We start from the raw sequence: 13,705 nt of genomic DNA on the forward strand, positions 1-13,705 counted from the left end.
TGATCCCTGGGGGTCCTGAGCCATTCTCAACTGATCCTGCGAGGGTCCTGACCCTTTGGGACCGATCCCCGGGAGGTCCTGAGCCTTCTTGACTGATCCCTGGGTGGTCTTGAGCCTTCAGGGCTGATTCACAGGGGATCCTGAGCCTTGGGAACTGGTCCCCAGGAGGTCCTGAGCCTTCGGGGTTGATCCCTGGAGGGATCCTGAGCCATTTTTGGCTGATCCCAGGAGGGTCCTGACCCTTTGGGACTGATTCCCTGGGGGTCCTGAGCCTTCTGGGCTGCTCCACGGAGGGTTCTGAGCCTTCTTACTGGTCCCTGGGGGGGTCCTGACCCTTTGGAACTGGTCCCCAGGAGGGTCCTGAGCCATTCTGGGCTCCTCCCACAGCACTGGGGATTCCTCAGGCTCCCTTAATTTGGGAGATGTGTTGTTTTGCTTTGCTGCAGTTGTTTAATTGCTGTAGTTAATAAAGTTGAATCAGTTGCTCCCAGAAACTGTTTCACCTGTGGGGTTGTGGTGGGTGTGTGCTTGGAACAGGAGCTCTTTATTTGGGTACAGCAGCTGTTTTAAGCACCCAAATTGCCTAATTTGCTGGGAACTGAAGGTATTTTGCATTTTTGAAGTAAATAGATCCACTTTTGGTCTCTGGCTGTCATACCCTGTGAAGAACAGGGTGTGTTTCACTTGTAATAAGGTAATATTTACATGTATCAGCCTGTCATTCCTTTTGGGACTGTTCTGTACCAAAGGTACATTACAAAAGCATAACATCAATTTTCCCGTGGAAACTTTTAGTAATCCAGCTTTTTTTTTTTAACATTTAAGTTTTTGTTTTGTGAGTTAAAAGGCTGATTTCTCCTGAGGCCAGAACTGGGCTTATTGCTCCTTGTATTCTGCTTTTTATTCACTTGTTTTAATGAAAAAAAGCCAAGTGAATCACTTTAATGACTGCACAGCTGTGTGTGTGCACTGAAGTTATTAATAATTCTTAATGCTTTAAAGCTTCCTGCATATTTTCCTCATAATTGGATTTAATTTAACAGTTACCTTCCAAATAACCCCACTGCCCTTTTTGTTTTAAATTGAAAACCAATTTAGTTCTGTGAGTGCACTGGTGGTTTTATAGGAAGGATTATTCCCTCTGAATTTGGCTGAGCATCCAAGAGGGAAAAGGATCAGGGGCAGATTTAGGATCCCTTCCTTTGCAATTCCATGAGTGCAGCTCCTTCAGGCCCAGGAGCCTCATGTGCTGGCAGCTCTTGTGCTGGAATTGGGGATCACACCTCCCTCCCTCTCTCAGTTTTTCTCTCTCTGCCCATTTTAGTTCATCTCCTTTTTCACCACAGGGATAATGTGGAATGGTCAGAAGAGCAGGAATCCAGTGCCAGGAGTAAAGTTGAAGAGAACAGCTCCCAGCTATTGCCACAGGATAAACAAGGTACTGTTGGAGAGTCTCCTCTGCCCGTCTTGGCCTGTGCCCCAGGAGTGGAACAGTGGCCAGAGCCACCTCAGCAGCAGCATGAATCCCTCCCTGCCCCCTCCCCAGTCACTCAGAATGTTTTACCTACTTGTGGATAACGGGAAATGGAGGAGGAGGAACCTTCCTGTTCTTAAATTACCTCTCTGTGACTCCTCCACCTTCTCCAGAGACTCATCCTGCTGGAACAGGCGTGGTCTTGGTTGGGAGGAGTCAGCTTGGGTTGAGCTTCTTTGTGGTGTTTTGTGTGTTTAAATACTTGTTACTGTTCCTTGTCAACAAACCTCTTTGATTGTAGAGTTATTGTGCTTTCTATTAACTTCCAGCAGTCAGTCTCTTTTTGCTCTGGAGTGATCCTAATTCAAACTCAGCTCTTCTCCTTAAGAGGGGCTGATAAAGTAGTGTCCAAATCTGTCTCTACAGAGTTAACAAGCAGCATCAGAATGATTAAATCATAGAGTCAGAAAAAAATTATTTTCTCCTGAAAGTGCTTATCATCAGATAGACAGCAAAGGGATTCCCAAGTTTTTATTTTACTTGGCTCAAGGGATATTTACACATCCAAAATGTGGAGCTGACCTGTGTCTGAATCAAGCTGAAGGTTCACAGCTCTGTCACTCTCCACTCTTGTCAGAGACCATCCAGTCCCTCAAATGATGCTGAAGTGGTTCTTTGGTGTGATAAGAAACTTGTCTGATGATGGTCTTGCTGTACCCTGCCCCAGGATGGATCTGCTCCCTTTGTTCCCATCAAATGGAGTGTGTCACCCTTAAGATAAAGCTCAGCACTACTGGAGCTATTGAGACACTTCCATATAGCTCCCAGTTGTGCTCACAATAGCAAATCTAATTATCCCAAAGAACAACCCTCCTAATTTCTTGGACTCCCAGAAGTATCCAGCAGTTCCCATTGTGATGCCCATTGTGTTGGGTTCAGTTTCAAATCTGGTTAGCATTAAAGGGTGCTGTCTGTCATGCTTTGAGAACCTATATACAACCAGGAAACTGGGGAGCAATTTGCTGTTGGAGCACTTTGTCAGGGCTCCATGATGTATTTCCCAGCCTGAACAATGCAGGCCAGTCAAATGTTGATGGTTGCTATTCACTGGGAAGCGTGTGGAGACAATGGGATGGCTGAAAAGTAGGGAAGGCAGCCCAGGAAAATGTGCCTGAAGGGTCTGGGAGTTTGAGAATCAGAATGTCCAAGCAGGAGAACAAAAGCAGGCTATTGGTCATTAGGGCTGTATTATTCTGTGCACTTCTTGGGGCTGTCAGGATCTGTTCTGAAGGAGCAGAGGAGTTCTGTGGGGTGTGTGGAGGATGTGTCTCCTGGCTGGGAACAAAGGAAGAAGTGGAAGAGTTCCTTGGTTTCCTTTGGAGGCTCCATCATTAACCCCTGTGAAATTCAGGGGGGGGGGGGGCTGGTTCTCTTCCTGTCCTTTGTGAACAGTTCCTTTTGTTTGCCCTCCTTCTGCAGGGTGAAGGGCTGAGGTTGGGCTTGGCTTTACAAAAACAAGCAGGAAGGTCAGGAGCCCTTATCAGGAAGGTCTTTGGAGGAATCTGGCTCCCACCCCAACATCCCCATGAGATCATACCACAAAAAGGGGCTGAAACAAATGTGATGGGAACTCTTCTGGCTGAAAATCAGCCTGAAAAATTAATATGGTCATTTATTTGCTTTCAGTCTGGTCCTTGCATGATATTTGTCAGCCAGCCCTTGATTTCTTGTATTTAAATTGTTACTGATCCTTTATTCTGGTGCTTTGAAAACACCAGGCTCTGAGTAAATGAGCTTTAAATAAAGCTTCCCCTCGTGTGGGTTGGGGTGTAACAGCTGTTCAACAGCATCCAACAGAATTCCACAGTAATTTAACACAGAAAGAGCACGAAGTCTTGGGGCAAAAATGTGGGTAATCCAAACTGGCTGGGCTGGAATTTTGTCCCAGCACCTCAGATAAGCATCCCATTCCAGTCAGGCTGCCATGGGATTGTCAGGGACGGGCAGGAATCAGGACTTTGTGTTTTTGTGAGGTGAAAGAGCATTTCCAGCCCCAGCAGCCTCGTGTATCCCTACTGATACATGGCAATTCAGGAAGGAGTGTGCCAAACTATGGATCAATAACACTTCTTCCAGCATCAGCACTCCTGGAGTTCTTCCATGAAAATACTGCACTGACCTGGCCCTGCTCACTGTGACCTACAGTGGGATCATGGCACAAACTCACTGCCCTGCTCAGACATCAGACATTAAAATTTCTTTTGGATTGGGGTTTAAGGACAGGGCTTCTTAAAAGGAGAAAATCCTTGTAGTTGAGGTAAAGAGATTATTTTTATATATAGCTCTTTGTGCTGCAGGGACAGATCCTACTAAAAATAGATATATGACTGACTTGTGCTTCTTTGTTTAAGCCATTTTTGTCTATATTTGGCTGAGGCTACATATTTTTCCAGGTGTTCTGGGTTCACTTGACTGTCTCCCTTCAGAGATCTTCTGAACAGTTTTATGCTTTTAAAAGTCTTAATAAATAAACTGCAGTTCAGGCAATGATACTGATCTCCAATCAGCTTTATTCAGTAATGCACTTGTTGCTGTGCAGAGATGGTTGAGGAATTCCATGTTATTGGAATGCAGTTGGGATTTCTGGCCATGGATGTTTCCAGGTGATTCCAAGCATAAGATGCTGTAATTAGGTCCTTAATTCCCAGGACAGAGGACTCATCACACTGAGGATTCAGAAAGCTACTTGGATTTTTAACTTCCCATGGAAGAAATAGTTCCCCTAGAACTGCCCTCGGTCTGAAATCTGGGAAATGTGTGGAAATAATTCTGCAGGTGACTGGAATTTCATTAGGCCAGTATTATTCCAGCTCCCTGTAATACTCATCCTGCTGCTGCTGAAGTTCCTTCTGATCATCTTTAGCCTGTCCACCTTAGCTCCCCACTGTTACTTTAGAGATCAGTTCTGTTGTTTTAATTCATAAAAGCACAGAACTATGGAAAACAAAGTGCTCCAGACTGGACTGCAGCAAAACTTGTGGAAAACGTGCTGGAATCTGGGAGGAATGTGCAAATGCTAATGGAGCTTTCTGCCAGGCCTGTGGGGTTGCATAATTATTCTGCTTCTCCATCTGAAGAAAAGGGGCTCTCAGAATTCCTTAGGAGTTGTATGTGCTTCACTCTTAGCGTCATGAGGCTCCAAATGAATTATTTCCAGTGAACTGACCAAGTCAGTGGTAGAAATGGAAGTAAAACCTGGATTTTTTCATTCCAGTGTCCTTCAAAGAGGCTTTTTCTGTTGCCAGCTTCCTTTAAATCCTACCAGGACACACAGAGTTTCCTCTTCTCTCTCTTTTCCCTTTCCATGTCCTAACAAAGTGACTGTGAGAAGGCAACCAGAGTGTTTGTGTGGGATGGCAAATTTAAATAAAGGTGATTTTCAGTGGATAATCTTCCTTATTAGAGCAGGTTGCTGCACAGATGTCTGCAGTGATCCCTCCCTGTCTGACCTGCTTCAACCCTGAGACCTGATGATGTTTTTGTTTGTGTTCACAGAGGAATATGAGGTGAATGCTAAGAGATATTGGGATGACTTCTATAAAATCCATGAAAATGGCTTCTTCAAGGACAGGCACTGGCTGTTCACTGAATTTCCTGAGCTGGCACCCAACAGGACCTCAAGCCAAAATGGGGATTCTCTGCATGAATTCAGTACCAAAGAAGAATCCAACAGTGACGGGCTGGGAAGGTGTGAAAATGGACATTGTTCATTGGAAACCAGGACTGAGGGTCAGTTCAACCTGCTCCAAAGCACAGCTGAGGGGTGCACAGAGCACTGGGCTGCACAGGAGCACAGGGAGCTGACCCAGGGGGCTGGAGATTACCCAGGATCAGCTGCATCTTACCGTGTGTTAGAGGTGAGAGCTGGAAAGCAGAGTCACACACCAAACTGTGCCTTGGGATCAGGGTTGTGTGACTGGGACTGAAAAATATGGATCACTGGCAAACAGGGAGTGGTGGAGTGCCTTCAGTCAGCAGAATGCAGAAATCAGAGGGCAGCTTAGAACTGAACTAAATCTGCTGGGATACTTTTGGTTCAGACTGTTGAGTTGGCAGAGCACAAGGATGTAAGAAGTTTCAGAGTTTAAAAGCCAAACTACTGCTGTCAGATGTTCAAACAAGCATTTACAAGTCATCTTTGGAAGGAACTGATTCTTTTGTTTGTCTGTATAAGGTTTTCCCTTGTCATTTATCTTTTATGCTGACTCCTGTTTGCCTTGAGAGGTGTGAAACAAAGCAGTGAAACCAAGAATGTAAAGATGCTCTTGGGTTTGTTCCTTATGGCCCATGTGATAGCAGGGAATCTCAGACTGATATAGGCTTTGTCCCAGAAAGAAATCTGTGGGAATTATAAAATACTGGACTCCTGACAACTGGTTGTGACCTTTTGCTCTGCCACCTCTACTTGTTCACTGTAGATATTGCTGGATTTGTTTAGTACTTTGTATTTAATGGAAGTCCTACCCTTCCAGGGAGAGTTAGTATGAACTCTCCTTTTGATATTTTAATTTAATCTGAGGTTTGGAGGCTTTTTCAGACTTTGATATTATCACTGTGGCTTTCCTGTCTCACCTGAGCACACCTGTCCCTGCAAACCCTCAGTGGTGTTCTCTGCTCAGTTTATTCCAATTTTACTGATTCCCTGAACACTCAAATTCCCCAAACCCAGTTGTGGGAGCCATCATCTCCTCTTCAAATGGGAACAAGTAGAAGGAATAATAAGGCAGAATCATTGTGGGCCTGGCTGTAACTTGAGGAAGAGCCATGTAGTGAAGGAAACTCTGCAACAGCAGGATGTAATTAGGGTAAAGCAAACTTCCCTTCTCCATTGCTCTGAATTTCTGTGGAAGCAAATGTAACCCACCCATGGCCTTTGCCAGCGTTTTAGTGACTCAGACTGGTTGTTATGCTTGGGATTCCAGCAAAAACAGCTTTTAGAGAGTAACAATATATAGTTTGTTAGTAAGATTTTGACAAGAACTTGCTTAGTGTTTTCCACAAGAGTAATTCTGCTCCTCAGAGCTGAACACAGACCTTGCAGGGAGGGTTACAAATGGTCACTGCCACACTCAGCTGGTACTGGGGAGATTCTCTTTGTTGCCTGGCTGTAGAGAGAGGATTTGAAATGTTGGGATGTGCTGAAGGAATTATTCTCACTGTGTGCATCTGCTTTGTTTGTGCAGGTTGGCTGTGGGGCTGGGAATACAGTCTTCCCAATTTTACAAACCAACAAGTAAGTGGTGACAGGACAAGGGGAAATGGCTTCCCACTGCCAGAGGGCAGGGATAGATGGGATATTGGGAAGAAATCCTTCCCTGGGAGGGTGGGGAGGCCCTGGCACAGGGTGCCCAGAGAAGCTGTGGCTGCCCCTGGATCCCTGGAAGTGTCCAAGGCCAGGTTGGACAGGGCTTGGAGCAACCTGGGCTGGTGGAAGGTGTCCCTTCCCATGGCAGGGGGTGGCACTGGATGGGCTTTAAGGTCCCTTCCAACACAAACCACTCTGAGATTCTATGAAGTAGGTTTTTACCTGCATGATCCACCAGCCTCTAAAAACCAATTGGAAAAGTGTTCTCTGTGATCTTAGTTTAAACAATCTCAGAGAAAGGCCTTTGCCACCTGCAACTTCATATTATTGTGGTCTGAGCTTGGAAATCTTTGGTCTTTTAATGCAACCAACAAAGCCTGCTGTGAGTTTACATGTCTCATTCTGAAAGCATTTTCCTGCAGGCCTTGGTGCCTCTCCTTTTCCAGTATTGATTTGCAGATGTTAACATGGGAGTGATTTCTTCTGGAAGTCACATTTCTATTTCTGTGATACCCTTGAATCATTTTTCAGTGTGTTTTCAAAAATGTTCCATCTATCCAGGAGTAATTCACATTAAACTTGCCACGTTTTTCACATGTCTCTCCTTTAATGCAGAAGAAAGTATAATAACAATCTAAGGGTCTATTATTAAAGTAGATTCAGTGAAAAAAAATGTGACTCACTGTAAATATATACCCAACATTCACATTTGCTGTCTCCCATTTGCTGTTTCCAGAAGGAAAAGGAAGCAGTTGCACATGAGAACAGTGGGCATAAAGGAACAATGGGATCCACCAAATTTTACACAGAGACTAAAACCCAGGCTCCCAGTTCTGCACCCTGTGCCTTTGAGACAGTCCTTAATTGCTGGCTATAAATGATGAGTTTCTCTGCTTTCTTGCAGTGACCCAGGCCTGTTTGTTTATTGCTGTGATTTTTCTACAACAGCTGTGGATCTTGTCCAGGTAAACTCAGTGGTGATTTATGAAAAAGTGGGAAGTACCTGGGGCCAATTGCCCATTAACACAAATCTCTCCCAGCTTCCAGCAGCTCTCTGGCTGTGCTGGCAGCTTTCTGTTTTTAGCCAGCCCTGCTGCTGACCCTAAATCTGGAAAATGAGCCATCAAAGATTGTAGGAAGGAGGGAAGTTGAAGTTCTCAAAATGTCACATTGGCAGCAGACAAGTCAGGCAGATTTTCTTCCCCTGTGCTTGGCAGTACTTCTCTCAATCCAGTGCTCTTTTAGCTGAGTAACTGCTGAACCTTGAAAACATTCAGGCTATTTTTTAACAGGAACTGAAGCTGGTTTTGGTTTGTGTGTGCACTGCTGTCAGTTCTGGGAACGTGGGCTGATTGCTCCAGCACAGACTGCTGAGGAGGGAGCCTGTTTGTGGAGCAGGAGGCTGGGATTTAGTCAAAGGACAAAAGCTGCTAACAAATTTCAGGTCAGAGCAGAACTGAGAATCTAGGAAGTATCAAATGCCATCAGTCAGTTCACAAGATGAGAGAGCAGCTGAGGCAGCACCCATTTCATCCTCCTAAGGTGACACAACCACTTCTCATAGCAGCAGCTTCAGGAAAGCACACAACTTCTTACAGAGGTCCAAATGCGATTTTTGAGAGTGCAGTTTTAGGGAGCCAGGTTTGATATTTGGGGTATAAGGAATATCTGCTTGTAGGTGAAATGAATATTGATTTCAGTGATGCAGAGAGGGGTCCTGATGCTCACACTTACATAAAGGTTTCCAATTTAACAATGTAAATCCCTCACTTCTTACCACTACTAGTGGAAAATCTGACCTTAAAATTGCAATAAAGCCTGAATCCAGTTTGGGGTTTTGGCAGTGCTGATTGTCTGTCTGTAACAAAACCAACTTCTTGGTAAATCTGTGTGTTCTTATTTTTTCCCATGTCACCACTGTTCCTGCCTAACCCACCTGACCCCACCTGCCTTAGAGCAGTGAGGCTGACACAGATCTCTGGACACACCACTTGATGATGTGAAAGTTAAAATGCTCCATGTCCAGATAATGCTGAGGTCAGGGTCTGCTACTGATGCTCTTGATTTCTCTCCCCTCAAATACAGAACAATGCAGAATATGATTCTTCTCGCTGCTTTGCCTTTGTCCATGACCTGTGCAACGACCAAAGTCCTTTCCCAATGCCAGAGGAGAGTCTTGACATTGTTATTCTTATCTTTGTCCTCTCAGCAATTCTCCCAGAGAAGTAAGTTTTAATCTTTGTGATTGCAGAAGATAATTCTTCTACAACTGCAGCTCTTTAATAGTCTCATGTCAAGTAAAATTAAAGTTTGGTGTGTTTCTGGTCCAGTTTTCCGTGAAGCCTCTGTAAATGAAGTTTGCAGGTGCTTGTTGTTGTAACAGGTTCTGGCAGAGGACAGCTGTGATTTTGAAGTGCTAAGTGGCTGCAGGGGGTGCCTTGCTGTGGTCACTGCTCTGAACCTCAGCCACGCTGAGCACTCAGCACCTGTTTGGAAAATACTCTGCTGGATTTTCAGGCTCAAAGGGTGGATGAATTTCTCACATGGGAGGTGGCAAGAAGGGAGGGGACAGGTTGAGAAAACAGTTAAGACAAGTCCTGTGATCTTAGTGTGACACTGTGTTACAACCTATATTAGCCTCTCTTTTTGTGCCCTTTAGTTTTATTACACAGCATTTTTCTTCAAGTTCACTTACTACTTTTTTATACATAAACCAGGGGAGATCTTTCTGTGATGAGTAAAAGAGAGCAGTTAATCCCTGCTGTGGCAGGCTGGTTATCCTTGTAAGCAAAAAAATACCCCAGAATCAGGGAGTGTCAGAAATAAAGAGGCCAAATCAAACCCATCCACTTGAGACTGGGAGAGCTCAGAACCGTGCTGGCTTTGGGTAGCTCTTTACATGAAGTTGAAACATCTATACCCATATATCGAGTTGAAACTTCATCCCATCTTTTTGGAAGGGAACAAGCATGATTTTGCAGGATGTTGAGCACTCCTGGTTTGTTCCTCCCTCAGGATGCAGAGCGTTGTGAGCAGACTGAGCCGCCTCCTGAAGCCAGGGGGGATGATTTTGTTACGGGATTACGGCCGCTACGACCTGGCCCAGCTTCGGTTTAAGAAAGGTATTTTCCCTCTTCCCTTGGCAAATCACTGGTAGATGATGCTTCTCTGGAGCTGTGTCTGCCCTGGGTGGAGGCAGCTCATTAATTCCCTGGAAGCACAGAGTGTGCCTGTTGTCAGATGGCCGTTGTTGATTTTTAAGTGATAGTTGGTAACTGTTTAAATCCCTCTTGCCCTCAGGTCAATGTCTGTCTGAAAACTTCTATGTGAGAGGTGATGGCACCAGAGTCTACTTCTTCACACAAGGTAGGAGGCTTGAAAACATCCCTCTGACTATCCAAAAACATCCCTCTGACAATCCAAAACCATCCCTCTGACTCTCCTCACCACTTCTTGTCCCTCTGCCCTCAAGTTTGGCCACAAGCTCTTTCCAGTCTGTCTTTCTTGGAGCACTGTTATAAGTGTCTCCCAGTTGAACCTGGGTTTGTCAGTTCCTGGTGCAAGTATGGTGAATTCCTTAGTGGAAAATCCTTTTAGAGAAAAACTGGAGTGTTTGCTGCCCTGGGAGGGGTGGGATTCAAGGAGGAGCTCTCCTTGAATCCTGCCTGCGGGTGATGGAGGGAGTTGGACACTGCTTGGAGGAACTTCCCTTAATATTCCTGTTCTCCTATGAGGAAATCAGAAGGGTGTGGCTCAGCATGGAGCTGAGGCACCCTCCGAGTTCTGCTGCTGCTTGGTGCTGGCAGGGGTGTGTTCTTCTCCCAGTTTATCACCAGTTGCACCTCCAGTCAGTGCCTGGTCTTCGAGCAGGGGCACAACTGCATCGAACTGTTCCCTTCCCCACTGCTCCAATCTTGTTTGTCGCAACAAAATTAATGTTTAATGTGTGTTTGGCAAGCACCTCACGATGGAAAGCATCTGATAAAGGAGCACAAGCTGGGACCTGTCAACCCTTTCCTACAGAAACTCCACACAAACCACGTGCTCCTGGGCTGCCGTGGAACGAGCTCTCTGCTGCTCAGCAGGACTGGGGCTGGCTTTGCCCACAGCCACTGTGCTGGGGCACTCTGAGACTTATTTGCTTGGTCAGGAATACCTGCCCATGGAAGTGCCGAAGCCTCCAGGGCTGTTAGTGCTTTGATTGGGCCCCAACAGGGTGTGGTTTTTAAGGATGTTTTTTTCCCCAAATTTAGCCTTAATGAATCCCATTCCCCTCCAGCCTATACAGCACAGATCTTACTGCCACCATTTAAAGGCGTAGGTCTGATCCTGTTCTTTGCTCTTGCAGACTCTGAAATTCCTCTGGAGGGGGGGGGAAGGGGAAGGAATGGATCTGTCCCTACTTGTCAGAAGATGCTCCTTAATCAGTTACTGGAGGCAGTGCCCATGTGAGAAACTGCTGCTGTTTTCTTTGTCAAGTTTCTGTAACTCTAGTTGTACTCCAAATACTTCTTTTCAAGACGGAAAACTTGACAAACTGTGATGTTAAACCCCCCTGGAACAGCAGTTAAGTCTCGTTTGATCCTTTCCCTGCCAGGGTGAGGCCCCGAGTTTCTTCTGGCCCATCTTTCAGCACAGCTCAGCCCTCAGCATGAGCAGCTGTCAGGTAAAGGAATTACAGCCTCCTCAGTGTCCTTCTCTCTGCTTCCAGATGAATTAAACCACCTCTTCAGCACGGCTGGGCTGGAGAAGATCCAGAACGTGGTGGATCGGCGGCTGCAGGTGAACCGTGGGAAGCAGATGACGATGTACCGGGTGTGGATCCAGTGCAAGTACCGCAAACCTGGCACCCCCCGGGCCTGAGGCACGGCCTGGGCTGTGGGGCTGGAGCCTCTCCGTGCCCAGGGAGTGTCTCCTCCTGGTGAGATGTGGTTGGATGGAGTCCTGCCCACCCAGGACACCTCAGTGCCTTGTGCGGTGCCTGGCGTCACTGCGAGGGAGTTCTGCCAAGGATGAACGCCCTGAGTGGACCAAGGGGTACTTTAGGTGTCATAAAATATGCTGAGTTGGAAGGGAGCCATCAAGATCACTGAGTCCAACTCCTGGCCCTGCACAAGACACCCCAAGAATCCCACCACGTGCCTGAAAGCGTTGTCCAAATGCTCCTTGAACTCAGACAGCCCTGGGGCTGTGCCCACTGCCCTGGGGAGCCTGGTCAGTGCCAACCACCCTCTGAGAGAAGAACCTTTCCCTGAGATCCAACCTGACCCTCCCCTGTACAGCCCCAGCCATTCTTTCAAGTCCTGTCACTGGTCACAGAGAGCAGAGGTTGGGACCTGCCCCTCCACTGCCCCTCATGAGCAAGCTGCAAACCCCAATGACGTCTCCCCTCAGTCTCCTTTTCTCCAGGCTGAACAAACCAAGTGCCCTCAGCCTCCTCATAAGGCTTCCCCTACAACCCTTCCCCATCCTCATGGCCTCCTTTGGACTCTCTAATGGCTTAATGTCTTTTTTTTTATATTGTGTCCCCCCAAACTGCCCCAATGTTGAGGTGAGGCTGCCCCAGGGCAGAGCAGAGTGGGAAAATCCCCTCCCTGGTGCCCCCAGGACAGGGTTGGCCCTCCTGGCTGCCAGGGCACTGCTGACTCAGGGCCAACTAGCACCCACCAGGACCCCTAGGGCCCTTTCCCAACTCTGCTTTCCAGCATCTCATTCCCAATCTGTCCATCCATCCTGGGTTGCCCCATCCCAAGGGCAGATTCCAGCACCTCCCCTTGTTGGAATTCCCGTGGTTGGTGATTCCCAGCTCTCTGATTTGTGGAGATCTCTCTGCAGGGCCTCCCTGCCTTTGAGGGAATCAACTGCTCCTCCCAGTTTAGTATCATCAGCAAACTGAAGTGTTCCTTCAAAGTCCAGCATCCAAGTTATTAATGAAGATGTTGAAGAGAACTGGGCTGAGGATGGAGCCCTGGGTCTGAGTTTTTAAAATTATTTACAGTTTTAACAACTGAAGAAGTGGTCCTGGTGTCTTCCAGCAGCTGAGCAAGATGAGTAGCAAGTCACTCATACTCTGGATTTCCACATGAAACGGAAGAGCTGTGACCTCACCTCTGTCTTGTGTGCTCATGTCTCATGAACAGAGAATGTACAAAGGCACTAAATCTGCTCTTCTCTGCAGCTGGTCACTGGTCTGAATCCCTTGGTTAGCTTATCTCATGCAACTCTCTTCTGCTCATTCAGGTTTGTGCCAATCCACAAGTTCAAACACATTGATCTGAGGGCAGGAGCTGAGACCTGAGAGGTTCTCTGTGCCATCTGCCCCTGGATGCCCCGAGGTGTGCAGATCACCTGTGGAGAAAGGAGATGCTGCTGCTTTGCCCTCAGGGGTGTCCACCCAGGGAACCAGCACACTACAGCTCAGCTGCTGGAAATTCCTGTCAGGCAGGGTTCAAGTTTTCAAAGATTTAGGGCTGATGCCAGTTTGGGGGCACCTTCAGAGTGCAGCATTATCAGAAGCAGCCCATGGGACCAGGGTTTATAAATAATTACCTGCTTTTTCTCCTGGTCACAAACTGCCCTGTCATGTGCCAAACCCAAGCAGACAAGACACTTGTCTTTGATCCAGAATCTGCAGAATATTTAATTTCTGCACTCCTGTTTAATTCCTTAGAGGAAGCCAACACTGTGGCTTTGTGGAGGTATTTCCCCACCTTTGACAGCAAATATCTTTTATCTCAGCCTGTTTTCTTTTGTTATTTTTAGGGTGTGGTACAACAGGTGTTAGAATAAATTTTGTGGTCATGCTTTTTAGTGCTGGTTTGATTGATATAAATCAGGCTTGCACAGAGCACCTGATCTGAAGGATT

General features: G+C 46.6%; 1 protein-coding gene across 3 annotated transcripts in view; it reads left to right on the forward strand.

Moving 5' to 3' along the window:
• Positions 1-11,964, forward strand: part of METTL2A (methyltransferase like 2A) — a 12,321-nt gene extending 357 nt beyond the window's left edge. Inside the window, exons 2-10 of one of the 3 annotated variants that reach the window (XM_027664887.1) lie at positions 1,347-1,438; positions 4,042-4,137; positions 5,030-5,391; positions 6,718-6,767; positions 7,744-7,804; positions 8,925-9,064; positions 9,855-9,961; positions 10,140-10,205; positions 11,551-11,964. In XM_027664887.1, the coding sequence (XP_027520688.1) occupies positions 1,347-1,438; positions 4,042-4,137; positions 5,030-5,391; positions 6,718-6,767; positions 7,744-7,804; positions 8,925-9,064; positions 9,855-9,961; positions 10,140-10,205; positions 11,551-11,702 (1,126 nt within the window). In that variant the 3' untranslated portion in view covers positions 11,703-11,964. The other 2 variants (XM_027664889.1, XM_027664888.1) reach the window with 2 other exon arrangements.
• The last annotated feature ends 1,741 nt before the right edge of the window (positions 11,965-13,705 follow it).

Source organism: Corapipo altera, unplaced genomic scaffold (assembly GCF_003945725.1).
Source record: "Corapipo altera isolate COAL_440 unplaced genomic scaffold, ASM394572v1 142, whole genome shotgun sequence".
Taxonomy (NCBI): Eukaryota; Metazoa; Chordata; class Aves; order Passeriformes; family Pipridae; genus Corapipo; species Corapipo altera.